The sequence below is a fragment of the Neolamprologus multifasciatus genome, chromosome 14, assembly GCF_963576455.1.
Source record: "Neolamprologus multifasciatus chromosome 14, fNeoMul1.2, whole genome shotgun sequence".
In the NCBI taxonomy this organism is placed as follows: Eukaryota; Metazoa; Chordata; class Actinopteri; order Cichliformes; family Cichlidae; genus Neolamprologus; species Neolamprologus multifasciatus.
This window is the reverse complement of record NC_140452.1, coordinates 5,031,749-5,051,329: the sequence shown is the minus strand read 5'-3', so window position 1 is coordinate 5,051,329 and position 19,581 is coordinate 5,031,749. Positions and strand designations below refer to the sequence as shown.

Here is a 19,581-nt window from a genome sequence, read left to right as displayed (position 1 = left end):
TCTTTGGAATAGCAAAAGCAGTTAGTTAGTAGTCATCAAAAACTAAAATCATGTGTGAAGTTGTGTGTCTGTACATGTGTAACAAACACAGACTGTAAATAAAAAATGGTCATACTCTAGCGCTCATAATCACCCACCGGTTCGTAGACCCACAGCCTGAAGCCTCAGGCTTACTTTTTGTAACGGCAACCTTCGGTCCTTCTTTGCCGTTTCTGCAGGACGTAAAGTTTCTGACTCGTGCTGTTGTTAAGTAGCTTGGATGCCTTCCGGTAGCAAAAACGAGGCGAAGGAAAAAAGGGGCAAAACATTTATTTTCCATATAAATCGAAAGGTACAAAACAAATGCCTCTGGTGGGAGCTCCGTTTACATTCCCTTCATGATACAACAAAAAATAACATTAAAACGGCGACAGTCAGAAAACTGTTGCTCCACATCCTGCTCGCTTACCTAACCTTTTACCCACACCCCTCCGCGTGCGGGCCAAATACACACCCCCTTAACGACACTTATCAACACTTTACAACAACAGATTAACAAAGCAGGATTAATTTATGGAGCACAGCCGATTACATTACAACATAAAATGATCAAGATTATAATAGAAACTTAAAGATCTTGACAAATACTTAAATATGGCACGATGTAACTGAGTAAAATATTGGCATGGACTTGGCTCCAACACTTTTATTGCAACTACCATCTTGGGTTTTGTGTGAAAAGTGTCCATATTTGCAAAGGAGGGTGGACTGCTACTCCAGTACTGTGAGAAAGTATTTTTGTCATGGTCTGGGGCGTGTGGCTGGAATTTTCCATCAGGCTCCTGAGTCTACCTGGTATCCACCCCTGGGCAGGGCCACCTCCTCCTCCAGTTCCACACACCTGGAGCTGATTGCAGGCAATCAAACCAGAGTGAACCTCCGGATCTCAGGTCAGCCATTCCACATCGCTCAGCTCACTCCGGATTCACGTCACCCCCTCCACCTGCAAGTAAGTAAAGCTATATAATATACTCACCATCTTCAGAGCGCCTCTCCACTACCTCCCTAACTCCGATGTCCTCTCTCCTTAGTATGTCTGCTTAACTGCCCCCTTCCACTCTGCATCTCTGGCCCAATTCCCCCTCTGTAGATCCATATCCACCTAGCCACGTTAACTAGGCCTCGCAACGTTAAGTTCTGTGTTTTTGTTGCCTTCTGTCCTCATCACGCAAATTTAACTAATAAACATTGTGAAACGTCCTGTCTCTTCTGACAATTTTTCCCCTCCTTGGTAGCTTGTTTTTTTTTTGATATTTATTGCATTAATGTACATGAATCCTTCAACATGCCATGGAATATTTAAGGGATTTAAGAAAATATTTTGTAAAAATTGCTTTACATGCAAAGGATCCTCATTTCAAAGCAGAGCAGGAGAGACAAACCCAGCCTCAGGGGCTTACGAGCTAATGTACTGCTGGTCCCAAGCCCAGATAGATGGAAGGGCAAAAAAACTCTGTGCCAAACCAAACATGCGGATCGATCTGCAGTGGCAAGCCCTCGGGAAATAAAGGAGCAGCTCAAAGTAGCTTACTTCATACTGTATTAAATAAAAAGACACAACATATATAAGCTGATAAGACATTTTTATAGTGAAATAAAAGCCAAATTTTTCCAGATGTGAAGTCATAAGAACTAAGAACCAGGTGTTAAGGTAATCCTGTGTAGTCTCTACTGAGACAGTGACACAAAACATCTAAATTCATATGATTTCTTGGGACCATATTCATCAGACACCAAGTCTCTGGGCTGGTTTTAGTGCTTTACAAAGACTTGTAAATCGTTGAAGCCATAAAACCGGCACCCTTTAAATCACCGTGCTTTTCTTTAATCGTTTGTCTATACTGCTAATCATTACACAGATCACTTAGAGCTGCTTAATGGCTGAGAAAAGAGTTCAAAAAACAAGATCACATCGTGACTGCTCTGACTTAAAGCAGGTGTAGAGGAAACACAGATTAAATACTGACCTTTCAAATCAGCTCATCCACTCCCACTACCACCTGTCTGTGGCCTGACCAGGTCATTATTTTAGTCCTTAACCCCCCACCAGACTCAATCCTCTCAGGGAGGATTATCATGAAGCTAAACTCTGTATGCCCCCACCACTGAGACGGGAACATCACAGAGCCACGTGAAAAGCCTAATTTGGCCCAAACAACATTTATGTAATAAAGGACAAACTGACTTTATTTGTTTAACCTTTGCATGTTTGAAACGCAGCTCAAAGAGCTTTACCAACTGGAAAAGATATTACCCTTGAAGACAAACCCCCCCCTTAAAGAAAAACTAAACCCCCATCACCCAAGGTTTTTATTTCAGATGTTGCGGACATGACCTGTTTGCTTTCTTCAGCCAAGCGATGGAAGAAAAGATCTGAAAATACTTCTGTTACATGCACAGAGGGAAATGTCGTTTCCCATTTTGTCTGTGGTTTTCTGTCACTTCCCTGAAGTATGAGCCTAATCCCTAACCCCACGTAGGATGTACTCTGGATTATAGCTCTTACTGAGGAGGAGCAGAGAGTTACGAAACTGTGAACACGTTTTCATATTTTTATGGACAGATTTAATTGTTTTGGATTGAAGGTGTTAATTTGTGGCAAATCAGAGCCTAGCTTTCCTTCCTTCGTTATGTTTTGGATCCCCGATTATCGTAGACGTTCACATCACAGACCTCATTTGCTTTCATGCTGATGTGACCTCGTGATCACCTCTCAAGTGCTAAAAGTATTCAGTATCAGTTTAATCACCAGCTCTGACAACACAAAGCAAACAGAAGAGTAAAATTAGATGTTTGACACGCTGTCCTGGAACCCCTGGTGAGCTGCTCCAGTGCTGTTTTGGGGTTTCTGGTTTAAAGGGCAACACGAGGAAGAGGTGGGACTCCTTTAAGACGCCCACACTGTCCTCCACTCCTGTGAATCTGGGTCTGTGGTCAGCTGATTTGTTTATATGCCCCTGTGTCTGTGCACGCTCTGAAGAATGGATCAAATATCCTGTTTTTCAAACTAATAAATGTATTTATTCTTTAAATAGCACGCACAGATAAACAGGGCATCCAGCATTGTGTCAGTGGCAACAATAAAAGGGTGTGGCTCCTTTAAGGGCAGTGTTAAATAGATCAGTGTAACACACGCACACATAGCCCCCCCAGTGCAGGAAGATGCGGTCAATTCAACCAAAGACACACAGAAAATGACAGCATTTTAATGCGCCTTCAAAATAAAAGGCCCTCATGATAATGCTGAAAGTGATTCAAAAATTCGCAACGAAAGTGTGTGTGTGTTTTCTGTGGATGCTAAATCTGAACAAAGAGTGAGTTATCTTTAAAAAGTGATTTTAAGGAACCAAGCAGTTTAACTGCACAGCGTGTATTTTCAGTTCTGTATTTCCATGTTCAGATAACAGAAAGCGCAGTGCGCTATAACTCATAGAAACCAGGCTTCAGTCAGTTTGTGATCACCCAATGAAGAACAAATGTGTTTAATATACAGAAATCAGCATTGTGTGATCTGAAACTATAAGAGGCCCCACTTTTGTTACTTCCCAGGAAAATTTTCTCTTATATTGATAAAAATCCTGATCGATCATAAAACTAATGATAAAAACAGCAAGAAGTTCGTTTTCTATTAGACCAACACTGCAGAGTATCATCACCACTGAATTTATTAATTACTCATTATTAATCTATTCTTGTCTTCTTCCACTCACCCCCAACCTTTCACTCCTAAGTGAATTTGATTTTTCTTCCTGTTAAAAGGGAATTTCTTTTACTTCCCACTGTTGCCAAAGTCTTGCTTTTGTGGGAGGGGGTTTTCTCTGTAGGGCCTTTACCTTACAGAATAAACCCACTTGAGCTGACTGTTGTTGTAATTTGGTGCGATGTAAATGAGATTGAACTTAACTGAAATTATTTGGAGGACACTTTTCTGTTTTGCTACAGAGGTTTATAAAATGTATTTTTTTTTATTAGTTATTATATAATTTAGGGAATCTTTGGTATACTTCCTTTTTTATTTTCCTGAACGCACATTACTTTCTAAAAAAGGACTCATAGTAACAAAGTACCACCTTAGTTTAGTTTAATATTATTTATATAAGAAATTCTTCCTGTTTTCTAGTATAAATTTGGGTAACTCATACATAATAAATCAAGATTACTTTGGTTTGAAATGACAAGTTTGTGGTATATATAATTCACCTAAATCCTAGCTGTGTTACAATACATTCACCTAACATTAGTCTGTATTTCATAGTGCTTTCCAGAATATGATTATAAAAGTACCACTAAAAAATCAACAAAACCACATGATCCCATTGTTCTGTCAGATTGACCAAGCTTGTTCAGGTTTCCATAATTCACAATAAGGAGCTGGAGGACAACTGGCACGTCACACATCATGTCCTCGTCCTCATCCTCCAATTTCCACCCAGACACAGCTACTTTTGGCGTGTCTGTGAACATATATAATCAAGCTTTTTACAGGTAACTCATTCCTTCCCCTTAAACTTTTAGCTTTATTCTGAAAGCAGTAAGCGGAAGTAGCAGCTTTTGTGACTGTCCCCGGTTGATGGTGGTCTGTGGAGAGCGGAGCCAGGCGTTCAGCAGGAGCAGCATAGTGCGTCGAGCGGAGATGGAGGTAGAGCTGACCGGCTGTGAGCTCGCGTAAAGACAGCAGCCGAGCCCGGGGAATGACCATGTTTGATCCCGAAAAGTGAACAACCTCACCGGGACACGCCAGCGTCATGACAGCACTCCTGTATTGAGGTGAGAGCTGATGGCACCGCAGAAGCAGTCGCTGTGTTTTATTTCTTATTTAGCGCGTCTGGACCATCCTGACGCGCAGGTTTAGACATTTCTGCAGAGCCTTTCTCGTGTGCTCGTGCTGACAGCAGAAAGGAGTCCGCATCGTGATTTGTCGAGGACAGCAGCAGCAGCAGCACACCTCCAGGTGCTGAGGCGGAGAAGAGGCTGCTCTGTTTGGGTGTTAAACCCGCTTCATCCCCTTAAACCTGCGCTCAGAGCCGGGCAGAGAGCGAGTGCGGTCTTTTGATGATGATAGCGGCTTGTTTGGGGGGGGGGGGAGGTTGTGTGTGTGTGTGTGTGTGTGTGTGTGTGTGTGTGTGTGTGTTTGTGTGAGGCTTCCTGGTTTTGAGGGGGTCGCGGTGTAAGAAGGGGGGCTTTTCCGATAATCCGTTTAATAGACTTGGGGGAGTTGGTGTGGTCGCTCACAGGAGGGCTCGGGGGCCCTGATGTGATCTGGTATGATGCACAGTCCGGTTCCGCTCGCGAGGATCCAGAATCAGTGTACCAGCTCGTGACTCTACACGCGGACTCCCATTCATCGCCCGCTTTTGGACCTGTGTCTGTCAGCCATTCAGCAGGAGGCTGCTGCCGATTCCCATTCATGAAGTCCAGTGCGCAGCCTGCACAGCGATTCGCTGTCGGCTTTAAATAGGCTCCCCGGGCCTGCAGTGGGCCTGTTATAGGCCTGCTATTGACTTTCTCTTATGTGTCTTTTTATTGGTTATGTGAGACAGTCAGTCAATATGAAGCCTTATCAGTCAGATTGGACCAGGATGCGGGCCTGCTCGTGTTTGTTATGTTTACATCATTGTACCATCCTGCTAACACTCCTCCGAGGCTGGACTGCGTCTGTCTCCAGGTTATGGTTTCCTATTGAAGTAATAGAAGGAAAACAGCATATTATTCCCTTATTTTCTGACTAAATTCTCTAATATTGCACTGGCGATGCTGTTTTTGTTTTGTGATGTTTAACTAGGATTTTAAAAATCAAGGTTGTCAAAGACCGAACAGTTCTTTGAATAAAAGTTAAGCTTCTCTGGAACTCGCCTGAGCTCAGGTGAGAAAACAACACCTAAGCATTTAACTCTGAATCTACTCAGAGTAAAGTAACAAAACAATAACGCACAGTAACATACAATGCAGTGTAGTTATGTGCAGACTGTGCTGGCGTATAAGCTGTTCCATCACTCTTATGTTCTGATAACACTTAAAGGATAGACCAGGTTGAAAGATGATACTTTCACTAAAACTCTAAGGTGTGACGTATGACTGCTAAGTGATGTTATTTATTCTACACCGTGAGAACACAACAAAAAAATCTAGATGTTATCATGCGGTCAGTTAGGCAACGTGTCTTTTGCACAGCTGAATCAACACTGGCTTTGCTCTAGTCAAATATAATAGTGATATATATACATATACATTTGTCTTGTCTTCTTACATGGTCTTGATGAACTTGAGTGATGTCATAGACCTTGTTGTGATGGACTTTTTTCATTAATAAAAAAAAAATCATCCTATACAGTAATTACATTTAGGCAGCCCCTCAAATATCTTGACACCGGAACATCTTTCATACTCTGCGTTGTGTTTTACTTCCTCGATGTTTGAGATCTCACAGAACTAGATGCTGTTTGAAATAATTACTGCAAAATCAACCCCGTGTTTCTCCATCTGCACCGATTTAAACCAAAATGTACTCACAGGCACTTTATTAGGTACACCTGGACCGTCTTTTTGTTCCAGCTCTTCCTCAACGGCATGTTGGGTGGGACCAGATCCACTACATCTCATAGTGCGCTATTATATTGAGACGTATTGACCACGGGACCATTTGAGAACCGTGTTTAAACAATGCTTATTTGATATTTAGGGGGCCAGAATATCCCCCACATCATTATGCTCTTCTGCATACGTTGGGTGTAACTATGGTTACTGTTGCCTTCCTATCAGCTCAACGCAGTCTGGCCATTCTTCTCTGACCTCTGACCTCAGCAAAGCACTTTTCACCCAAAGAACTGGTGCTGATTGGATATTTTCTCCTTCTTGGACCATGACCTGTAAACTGTAGACATGGCTGTGCAGAAAGTAGCTCAGACTTACTCAAACTTTGACATGTACCGACATGCCTATTAAGCTTTGCTATTTATTATTTATTATATGATATTCAATCAGTTAGATAAACATAAAAAATATTTCTTGTGTAACTGAAACAGCGTCAGGGTGGTGGGTTACTTTGGCACAGGGAGAGGTGGGGTGGAGTAAACAGGACCGAGTGCGAGTCGATTAAAGAGCACCGATGGCGACTACGCTCACATTCACATCTACGGCTAACCTAACATGCATGACTGTGGACTGTGGGAGGAAACTGGAGCCCCTGGAGGAAACCCACACAGGCACACGACTTATAAAAATAACCAACAGATTGATCAGTAATGAAAATTAGATTTCTGTGCAGATCTAAATATTCAGATTCAGATTTGCTCACGTTTTACATCATTTAAGGCGTGCGAGACTGCAAAGATGAAATACGATGACTTCATAAGAAAACTACAGGGACTAATCCACGGCTGAAGTTAACCACAAAGTAACGTTACATAGATCTGTGTAAGCGGCTGTCTCCAGCCTCTGTCGGCACTATCACCGTGCTGTTTTCTGCATCAGCTTCACCACAAATTAAAAGCCCATCTAGTCCAGCAGCTGAAAGACTCGACGCTCACACAGGTTGCACAGTATTCCTCCTTCTGCGTGCTTCTTTGTGAGAGGCCTGTGGTCATCTGTGAAATTAGTTAGACCTGGTGGGTGAGAGACAGGAAATGGAAGCCAGTGGTGCAATGTGCATCTCCCACACACTTCGTCCTTTATCACCGGCTGCCATATGGATGCTTGAGCTCACTCAACATTTACATTGTCACCGCTTGCCAGAGGAAGCATGTGAGAGAGTGAGAGAGAGGGGAAAGTCTGCCTGCAGAGGACACGCCAATTTATGTGTTTAATATCTGAGCGATGAGGCCGTACCTACATCATTAGTAGCGTCTGGGGGGAAAAAAAATCCCACAGGTGAGCCGACTCAGTTTATTTGTGTGCAGTCACAGTTTGGTGATTTGGTCCTCAGGAATGCTCGGTCTCCATCGCCACTGGCTTCTTATCGTTGTTGTATCTGTCTGCCTCTGCGCGCACATACACAGGCTCGCACAGACAGCTCAGGCATATCAGTGTCTGGATCAGGGCTGTATAGCTTTCATAACGTCTGTCTGCGTGCGCCGTCACCCGTCCAGTGAACATAGACGCTCTCTGCGGTGGTCCCGTGTTACAGGACTGAAACTCTTCCAGACATTCAGGAGCTTTGGGGAGAAATGAGGTTATCACCGCTTGGGTTAAAGGTCACCGACCAGCTCCTCTGAAGTGAACAGATCTAAAAGTAGTCGAAGGTCGGGGTCTATCACTGCTGACCTCTATTTCTGCTCTTTCTCTTGCTGCAACGTCTAATCCCCTTCCCTATCATACCTCTCTATCTCCAGTTTCTCTCTCCTGGGATTTCACTCTTTTTTCTTTTTTTTTTCTTTTATGATTCGCCTACATCTCTTCTGGTTTTCCTTCCACTCCCATCATCCTTTCTTCGTCTGTAGTGGCAAACCCGGAGTGCATAGTACCCTTCTTTCTCTTTTGCTATCTTTACTCCTACACACACCTGGAAGACTGCTGTAATAATCCGGATTGTGTCTTCTGTAGGTGAGTCAGTTTTTTGTCAGCGTGACTTTCCTCCTGTGTGAGTGTCTGCTTCGGTCCTCCATTAGCGTGAGGTATCAAAACAAAAGAGCTATCCTGTTTATTCTGCAGCATGTTTCTGTTGCAAAGGGAAATCTTAATTTTGCATGAAGTATTTTGATTCATCTCTTTATTTAAAGGCACTATATGGAGTAACTCCAATATTTAACATTAATGTGTTTGGTAGCTGATGTGCAGGTATGTTGCAGTACAACTTTGAATGGTCTTAAAATGGTTTCAGGTATTAGTACTGACTAGAGATGGCACGATACCACTTTTTTATGTCCGATACCGATACCGATATCATAAATTTGGATATCTGCCGATACCGATATGAATCCGATATAGTGTGTTTTTTAATCAATAAAACGTTTTTTTAATATCTTGCTGCATTTTGTATAAGTTTATACTCAAGTTTAAATAAACAACAACACTAAAGCTATTCTGTTATACCTGTATGTAAAAAATACACTGCGCCCAAAATATTTCATAGTTCAGCAACACTGATCAATCTAATAAACTTAAACCTACTCAATCCTTCCTATTCTGGTATTTTAAAGAGTACTTAGCAGAAATATTAAGCAACCTAACTAATAGAGTTGCAAACTTCCAGCAAAAAACAAACAAACCACCCTCCACCTCATGATGCTTAATCGATGTAATCAAGTTTAATTTGATGCAGGGGGAAAATGCACAAAAATAAATTATTTTTCAAGAATAATTAAATAGATTCAACATCTTTCTTCAACAGAATTGCAGACTGCACAGATGGTACCTTCCCAAAGGAAAAAGTACTATAGCTTACTAGGGTATATTAGACTTAACAGTTACTATATACAGTAATGGACTTCTATATATTTTATATCAGATTAAAACTTTGGGTGTAAGAGTCAGATAATTATTTATTAAAAGCTCGACATTTTAAATGAGAATAAGAAAGAAAAGTATGTCTTTGTGCCCCCTTTTCCCTGTTCATGCCCTATCAGCCCCCCTGGCTAAACTTTGCTAGATCCGCCCCTGCACAGTTACCAGCCGTCAGCTGCTTAGAAAAAGATCCTGGTGTAGAAAGTTATATTAAATAAATTCTAACAACAGCTTATCAAGCTTAATAGTGCTGCTGTTGTTCAGCCGCTGGTTTCCTCTTTCTGGTGAGAAGTGGGCCAAAAACTAAGAAGAGAGACGGACTCGCGACAGAAAAGCCGATCAGCTAAGCATTAGCATTATCATTAAGCAGTTTCACATTGAAGTAGCAGCAGGAGAGAGAGAGAGGGGCAGTCGCTCCTAATATCTGTTGTTAAGCTTAAGGTGGGAATGCTTTACAAACATTCAGAGATGAACTTACACACTTGCTTTACTTCTCTCTGGGAAAACTTCCTCGGAGATGAAATGCTGGTTTGCTAGCAAGGCTACAAACACACACAGCCGCTCTATCACGTGATGCATACTGCTGCTAAGTGCTACAGTTATGAGCCGAGTTACGCCGTGTAGCAAGTTTTGTGAGGTGCTTTTTTGATATTTAATGGATCGGATTACATTTTTTATTTATCTCCGATATCCGATCCAGTAATTTGGGTCAGTATCGGACCGATACGTAATATCGGATCGGTCCATCTCTAGTACTGACTGACTAACTTTATCCAGAATTGGTTGGTTGTTTTAACTGTTTTACTTGTCTTGTTTCTTAAGTTTTAACTCATTAATGGGAGGGGGATCTATTTCAACTCTATACTTTTATAGTAGTGCTGTACTGTTATAGTTACTTCACACGGGCAAAACCAGACAATAGGCAATGCTTTGGTTCTGGTGGAGATCGGATAAACGTTGCCTGGTCTAGATTTCGATTTCTGCAGCCATATTTGTGAGGTAGGGTCAGAATCTGGTCTAAACCAGAGGCTACCTTTGCATCGTTGCTGCCCATGTCCATCCCTATATGACCACAGTGTACTCATGCTCCGTTGTCTACAGGTCATGCACGTGTCACAAAGGTCCAATCAACTCAAGCTGGTGTCTTAAACACAATCAAATGGCCTCCACAGTCACCAGATCTCAATCCAAGGGAGCACTTTTGGGATGTGGTGGAGCGGGAGATTGACATCATGGACGTGCAGGAACTTTGTGATGCTATCATGCCCACATGGACTAAAATCATCAAGGAATGTTTCCAGCAGCTTGTTGGATCCAACCCAGTAGTATCAATCCATACCTAATAAAGTGTCCACTGAGTTTGTTTAGCTTTGGAATGTATGAACGGTGCGCACAAATCCGTGTGCAAATGCACACACGGAGCGTAAACACATAAACAGTATATCGTTTGTCCATTTCAAAGCGCTGCCATATTTCCATCTTATATAAGAACACATTATTAATTAATTCAGAGAGCGCTGAAGATGCCGTATGTGTACATCACTGTACTGAGTGTGCTGCTAGCTGTGTGCTGTCCTGTGTAGCAGGCTAATCTTAGAAAACATGTCTGGGCTCAAACTCCCTGGAGTGGGAGCACAACATCACCAATCATCCTCATCAGACAATCGCAGAGACTGTGCTCCTGGCATGCAGCTGCTTGCAGCATATAGGGCATATAAGTCTGTTAAAGGGCAAGTGCAGTGTTTATCCCTGAAAGTGCACAGAAGCAGACATGGCTACATAAATAAAAATCCATGTGCATCCGGTCCGTTTAGCTACAGTATCATTTCCTCAGTAGCTCTATATTACTACCCAAAACACCACAGTATTAATCAGGCATGTGTAATTCCTACCTCTGCTCAGCTCAGCCCTGTGAGAGCTCTACAAGGTACATGAAGTGAATGGATTTTGTATGATGTGTTTTGCAGGCTGTAGCCAATCACTTCTCCCTGCACAGTAATCTCTCTGCAGTCTCCCCCAGAGTCAGTTTACAGTTACAGACAGAGCTCCCGACCACCTGACAGAGATATCTGCCCCCTCCCCTGGGGGAACGCACCAGCAGGAGGAGGTGGTGGGTGCACAGGAGTGGTAGATTTTTACAACCGATAGGGACAAGTAACAGGAAGGAAAAGGGCCTTTCGAGGCCTGGAGGATGGAGGTAAACATTTTTAGATTCCCCACGACTCCCCTTAAATCTGTTTTATTTCTTTTGCTTCCAAATCATCGGAGCTGAAAAAAAAATCTGAGGGGAGTCGCAGCAATGTGAGAAACTACAGGGTGCTCCCCCCCCATCCTGCAGTTTGTTTCCCTTTCTTTACGCTCCCCTTGTCTCCTCCACCTCCACACATCACTGATTGTTTTAGCAGCTGGCCTGTGGAGCAAACACATGCCCCCTTCAAGTGGTGGAAAAAGTATTCAGGTTCTTTACTGTATCAAATGTACCTATACAACAACAGAAAAATACTCCACAGTAAATTTAACGGCCTTTGAGTTAAAGGAAAAGTTTGCTTGTTGTGATAAACCTATAAGTTGCTCCTTTGTAATTAGCAGCAGAAACAGGTGACTCGCTGCTGTCAGCAGTGGAATATTTAGCAGCTGAAATGCTGAATATGTTCCTCACACACATCCCAGATCAACACGCGAAGGCCGTTTTATGCCCGAATTCTCAAACAATGGTAATTAAAAAAAAAAAAAGCCATTCATAGGTATAGTTTATCATGAACTTTTCACTTTTTGTAACCATATTACAAAGAGCTTGCTAAAAATTAGACTTTTTAGAAATGTTTGGAAAACCCCCCCCCCCCCCAAAAAAAACTCCAAAACGTTTGCTTTTGACTAGGGATGCAACGATACCAATTCTTTCAAACCGATACGATACCGATACTTGGATCTGAGTACTTGCCGATACTGAGTACAAAAACCGATACTTCTACCACACACACACACACACACACACACACACAAATGCAATGAATTGGAAGACAGGTTTTATTTTATTCTCTGCCGATAAAAAATAAAATCGTAATAAAAATGACCACAAAAAAAATTTCAAGTGAAAAATAAGCACTTCTGTTAAATTATTGCAGAGTCTCCACATTGTAATTTAACAAAATATCACTGAACTATTGGCACTGTCTCGAGCTTTCAGAATAATAAATAAACACTTCTGTTTGGAATAAAATAAATACAAATTAAGTTTGAGAATAAAATAAACTTTTAAATTATTGCAGATTGTCCAATTTCATATCGCGGCTCGAGTATGCTGAGAAGACGGTTCAATCCTCTGTTTTCCACGACCGGCATTGGCTGGTCAATCAGAGCGATAAAATGAGTCAGAGCCTCTGTTATTTTAACTGCCCGTGGATTTTCTCTTGACATTTTTCATCGCTTTTCCAAAACCTGAGTTAAAGTTGGCTAAACATTTTGTTTAGCCTAGCTACAGCAGCCTCCAGTTTCTCTTTTTTATCTGGAGCCGCCAGTCTCACTCGCCTAACCCTGTGCCTGTTTAGCGCGGGATGTCCCCCTAGTGGCCAATCTAGAAAACTACAACAGAAATGACATGCCACCCTCTGACTAATGAAATAAGTTGGTATCGGTTCATGGTATCAGTTAACTTTTACGAGTATGAGTACACACACATTTTACAGTATCGGCCTGATACCCGATACCAGTATCGGTATCGGTGCATCCCTACTTTTGACTTTTGCTGTTTTTCTACTTCAATACTACTTTCTTTTTTTGTGCCTTAGCAAAGTAGATACATTTTTGCATCACTAGCAACACAACATAGTGTTTGCTTTTTTCAAGTGGAGAAAACACAGGAAGTCACAATAACAGAAATGTAGCAGTCTGTGACAATACAAGTAGTATGACAGGATTTTAAATGCCTAAGTTTTCTGTGTACTTATAGATGACCTCCTTTATTAAAAAGTGGTTTTAAATCAGTGGCATTCTATATCATTAAAATGTTGACTTTATATTTTGCTCAAAGGACACAGGGTAAAATGTTAGCATGGTTGCTGAGTAGCCTACTTAATGCTACATTACGTTAGCTTAAGCTTTTATGTAGCATTAGCTGATACAAACATTTTAGCCCATAGAAAAATAACTGCTTCCACAAAGACAGTGCCAGGTGTCCACGAGGTATTTCTATACCTGACTCCTCTTACTACCTTTCTTATCAGTGAGTTTGGGCAGAGCCATCACAGCACTACTCCTGTCTGTAGATATCCTCCTCCTGCAGCACATAAAGACAGGCTAACGCAGTTGTAGATGTATGCTTCCCCCTAACGCTAACACTAACTCACTCAGTCATCGAGTCAGCATGAAACTCAAGCCATGAGTGAATATATTGGCCAGAGCACAACCTATTCACTTAAAGATATCAGTTTAATCTTAATGTGTTGTTAGGTTTATGAAACTGTCAAACAAACGTTAGGAAAAAGAGTTGAACCTTTCCCTCCGCCTCAGGTCAAATGTAAAGTGAAAAAATGTGTTCCCAAAACACATTTCTGGTCAGTACTTCAAGTAAAGAGCTCAACTATTTCCACCACGGACTTCTCTCATCCGCACTGCATCATCTCCCCCCCATCACTCTGCTTTGGCTGTTTCTGCCATCATTTAAACTTTAGGTCCTCGTGTGTCTTTCCAGTATGTAGTCAGTCTCAGTTTGCTGAGCCTCAGAAAACCATAATGCCGTCCACTTCCTCCAGCGTCTCATGGCTTGAGTTTCATGCTGACTCGATGACTGAGTGTGTCAGCGTTAGTGTGTGTATGTGTGTGTAGTCATTTCAGTATCCTTGAGAGAGGCGCATCCTCGTCTTTACAGAAGGGCAGGAGTGTGAGAATCGCACCTCACAATGTGTTGTTGTTTTTCTGCTGAATGAGTGGAAAGTGGGCCCAGTGCAGGTTTTTAAATAGCTGAATGGATATTGACTTCCTTGCCTTGGCAACAGCAACACATGCACACACACACGCACACACAACACACACAAGGCGAGGGAGATGATTGTTACAACACTGGGTTAAATCTTGTGTGCCGTGAAAGAAAGAATGAATGGATGTTTAGATGAATGAAGTGATAGATTCGTGAATGAAGTTCATGAATGAGTGGAAAGAGAATTTAGCTTTTTACTTTTAAACGTTTAGCAAGCCATGACATAATACGTTTTTAAAATTGGGGATAATAAGACATTTACTAATGCTTTATAATCAGTTATAAGGCATTATAAGAGCAAACCTTGTACTTTTGAGTTATGAAAATCACCCCGTATGCTTTCTAATAAATCTAGGTTTGAATGGTCTTTATAATATTTAATAAGAGTTAATTGTAATAAGTGGTAAATGAATGGATTTGGGTTCAGATCCATTGTGACTCTTTCCAGAAGCTATACTGTTCTGTGGATGCCTAACACGTTCTGTCCAACCTGAAATCAATGATGCACTTTGTCTTAATTTGCTAGTCATAATATTTTTCCCTTCTATCCGAATTTGACTGGCTGATTTCTATTCTTTGACATTTCCAGTCAGCAACTTGCAGTTTAAATTTTTAGGTTCACAAAGGATTTTTCTTTGGTTTGTGAAACTGAACAGAGTCACAAAATGACCACTGTGTCTGTCTGATACCTCTTAGGATGTATTTCAGTGCCTCTCTTGCATTTTTCTTCACTATTCAGTCTCGGTGGTACAGTCGCCTCACAGCCAGTCTGGAGTCTTTATAGGTGGAGTTTGCATGTTTATCCCAAGCGCTCACAACTTAAAAACGTCTTTAGGCCTCCTCTGTTTCAAGTAAAGTATGGTAATTGCAGTGACGCATGTTACATTTTGCTCCAGTGGACAGTGCAGTGCATTGCTGTGCTGTGCCTTGAGGTGACTTTTGTTGTGATTTGGCGCTATATAAATAAAATTGAATTGAATTGAATTGCTGTGGAGCTTGATGGATTATCTTTTTAACCCTTTAAAGGCATAGATACAACTAGGTTTGGACATTTAACATTAATCTGTTGCTAATTTGCGATTTGTAACTGAGTGAATTGTGTGGACTCAATGCATGAAGACTCCTTTATGCGTAGTTCAACTGAATTCAGCAGATTTATTATAGTTTTGTATTTTCTAATTAGTTTTTATTCTGATTTCATTTTAACTTTTTTTTTTTTTAACAGTTTTTCCAGGACAGGTTTGCTCGTTTCAGTTTAGTTTTTATTGTTTGAAAATGTTTTCTTTTAGTTTGGTTTCAATTGTAGTTCTATTTATTAAAAACATTTTTTAAAATTAATATTATATAGCAGATATATGTCAGAGGTAAGATTTAGGAAAATCAGTAAACGTATTATAGTAAAAACAGTTTTTTCCCACTTATCAAGTTTCAGTGAATTCATTAAATTGTGCTGGCACACCCTCTGCGTTTCCGATTACGCCGACAGTCACTTTACAATCACCAGTTAACCCGATGATCGTCGTCAGATGGGTTTAAACCCAGAAGCTTCTTACAACGTAAGCTGCATCCAAAGACACATTTTTCACTCTTACGCACACATGCAATCCATGGGAAACACGGATGCATTCAGGAAGTGTTTCAAGGACACTTCAGTATACAGATGCACGAGCTGCGCATCAAACTACCGATGTTTCGAATAGTTGACGCCCTGCTCTAAATCCCGAGCCACCACAAACACTATTTTGGTGGGTCATAGATGATAACTGGTATATAACTTGTACATCTGTTTAAACTGAGACCCCTGACCCACCCGCTTCGTCACACTTAAATGAAGTAAAGGAGTAAAATAAGTCTAAATTCCCATAGATTTGTGAATAGCTGCAGTTTAAAGGAAAACATTAACCATTCTCATTTTTTCCCTTGTTAATCTGAGCCGTTCCTTTCCTTTCAAGTGTCTCTAACCATCACCGCACTCCTCTAAAATTTTAACACCAGGTCTTAGAATCTAAGATGTGCTAGTGAGCTCCCTTTATCACATCCTCTCTGTGATCTGGCAAACTGTTTGTTTCAGATCTGTGGGAGAAGAAACGAAAGAAAGCGACTGGCTTGTAGTTGAACATGCGTGTCAGACTTCATTCCAGCGGCGAGAGCGCTAATCCTTTCTGAAAAGACAACCCACACTGATGCTTTTGAAAATGACAACAAAGCTGCTTGCCAGAGAAATTCCACGAAACTCTGCAGTGCAAATGTATGCATGATTTGGTTTAAGAGTGCAATTTCAGTAAGCAAACATTTGAGCTCTTACTGTGAGTCAACTGCCAAGAGAAGCCCGGCAGCTCTGAGAATAAGCCTTCGCGGCGCGGGGAGTGTTGGCCGTCCCTTTGTGCATGTTGCCCGGCCTGCCCACTCACACGTTAACTTCTTTGTTATCTGCGTGCTTTTACAGAAATAATCAAACCAGCATGTTTCTGATGGTTTGGCACTCTTTGCTAATGCTGTGTTAGTCACTCGCGCGCTGAAGCAGAGAGAGGGAGTGAGAAGGGGAGGTTGCTACTGACACAAAGATGGTATGAAGAGTTTTTGCAGTGATGTGCTGCGCTCTGGCATTGCTGGGGCCAGAGAGGGTAGGCAGCGCTGAGGAGTGAATCATGCAAACACACACCTGCTGGAGGGCAGAGGAATGCAAGGATGAGTGGATCAGAGCAACTCTCATAAATACTCATTATTTAGAAAAGCGCCGACGAGTGAGACACACAGGATGTAAAGAGGATCGCTTTGTGTTGAATTTGCAATCCGCGCTAACCCGATCTGACAGAACACACTTCCAGATCGTTCGGATTATCTCAGCGCGCGTCACAAATGATCAATTGGCGAGGCTCAGAAGTGATAGAGACCGAGCTTTTGTGGATCATTTCCTTTCGATCCGCTGTCACATCGAATCTGCTCACATGCCAACTTCAGCCCTTCGTGGCATGCCAGCACTGCTCATAATCTTGGACTGTCACACATCTGGACTCAAAGTCAAAGTGAATAAAGCCCCAAAACAGTGAAATGGGGGGCTGTTTGTGCACCAGAGCTATAACGGCAACTGAGGTCACGAGTTGCCGAGTTGGGGTCACGCTTTCTGTCATTTTCTGGCTTTTTAGAAACGTGGTGTCGTTTATATCCTCATAGATTGATGTTTTAAAGAGGTTTTTCTTTTAGATTATTTATCGTAAGGAGATATTCAAACTATTAAAAAATGTAATTGTCTGTTAGAAAAATGAAAAACAGGCTGATTTCACATATCCTATAACGCTGTTAACATTGTGTACATAAATCATAGCATAAACAAAGGAAAACCAATCCACTTTTTATATGAACAACATTTATTCTGACTGTTGAAAATGATATTTCCCTTTTGGATGCCTCAGTTAAACGTATCAAACCTGGTAAGAGGATTTAGAGATGAGTGTTTTTCAGGACAGAGAGTCTTATTTCTGGAAGTTTCTAAACTTGTAAGTGAAAAGAAGCTGTTTTGCCTTAACAGTGCAAAAAAAGTAAAAATGTGTAATATTTTATTAGTAAATATTTCACTGAAAATCATTTCATTTTTCATATGATTAAGATGTAAATATTGTAATGACAAACAAGCTGGTTTGCAGTCTGCCTCGTCGTCTTCTTTGTGCCATCACACATGCAGGCTGTGCCACAACTGTCGCGTGTGACATCCAAGACCAAGAGATGGATAAATTCATGTCGCAGTCCATTTATAGTTTCCACACTAACTGTGCTCTTCTTCCTCCCCTTCAGCCTCTCCTCGGTGGGTTGGCATGGCCCAGTGATGAACGGAGCGGTTTTGCCCGGTAGCCCCGAGCTCTCCTCCTCGTGCCCGCTGCCCGACTGGCGAGAGTTCTGTGAGCTCCATGCTCGAGCCTCTGCTGCAGACTTCGCTGACAAATTCCAGCGCTTTCTATCAGAGAACCCCTGCTATGACTCGCCAGGCGCCGATGCCAGCTTCTCACAGCACTTTGCCCAACACTTCTTAGAGTGCTTCTCTGCAGCGCTGACCCAGGCCCGGGAAAACCAAGCATCCTCTCCGGGAGAGGACGGCTCCAACGCAGCGACAAAGTACAGCATCGTTCCTTTCCTGGGGATCCAGGGTTGCCCGCTGTCCTACGGTCACGACCTTTACCAGAGACGCAAGGACGCCGGGGCTTCGAGTGATTCCCTGGACAGTATGGACAGCGGAGGGGGAGGAATAAATGGGGGAGGCAGCGGCACCACTGCCTCCAGGGGCCCTCAGACGACCCACAAGGTCTCCGCTCTCGGACAGTCCCGCAGTTCAGAGGACGTTTCAGTCAGTCACCCAAAGGCTCGATTCAAGAAGGGCTTCTCCCTGAGGAACATGAGCCTGTGTGTGGTGGATGGGGTGAAGGAAATGTGGCATAGACGGGCTTCCCCTGAACCCGATGCTCCCTCTGGGACCAGGAAGGCTAATGGGGGAGGAGGAGGGGAGGCTGCGGGCGGGGAGAAGTGGTCCCAAAAGCTTCGGCTTCCACGGGGTTCACAAGGCCACAAGGCTGAGCTCCTAGAAATCCAAAGAGAGGGAGCACTGAGATACATGGTGGCTGATGACACAAACTGTATGGGTGCTGCACAGTGGCAGAAGTGCCGCCTGCTGCTGAGGAAGGCAAAGAGGGAGGAAGGGGAGAGGTTCCTGCTAGAGTTCTATGTACCACCCAAGGTATATCAACACTGATACTCTTATCAATACTTGGAATGTGCTTATCATAACAGCAGCCCATTCTTATTACACATTGGCATGCTAACCAGTGATGTTTATTGTCTAAACTTAGCAGGCATGAAGGTGTACAAAGTAAGCATGCCTCTGAGGTCAGGTGCTCCCTGTAGACCAGGGATGTCACAGCCTACAGGCAGTGGGCCGGACCAGTTAAAACGCCCCTTCCTGTTAGTGTGAAGAAGTTTAACTAAACATTTAAAATATTTAAGATAATATAAGCCAAAGAAGTGCAGTTTCAATAGAACATCTCAGTTTTCCTTCATGATAAAGAATTGCTGCTGTCATAAAGGAAAGAAATTTGTCAGCACAAAAAATTAAATGTGTAAAATTACAGTTAAAGTTCTGG

At 42.3% G+C, this 19,581-nt stretch overlaps 1 protein-coding gene across 1 annotated transcript in view; it reads left to right on the top strand.

Annotated features, from left to right (window-relative positions):
• The first annotated feature begins 4,560 nt into the window (after positions 1-4,560).
• sh2b2 (SH2B adaptor protein 2) overlaps positions 4,561-19,581 on the top strand; it is a 31,486-nt gene continuing 16,465 nt past the window's right edge. Inside the window, exons 1-2 of the mRNA XM_085130447.1 lie at positions 4,561-4,806; positions 18,245-19,178. Coding sequence (XP_084986573.1) covers positions 18,276-19,178 — 903 coding nt within the window. The 5' untranslated portion in view covers positions 4,561-4,806; positions 18,245-18,275. The remainder of the gene's footprint in view (positions 4,807-18,244; positions 19,179-19,581) is intronic.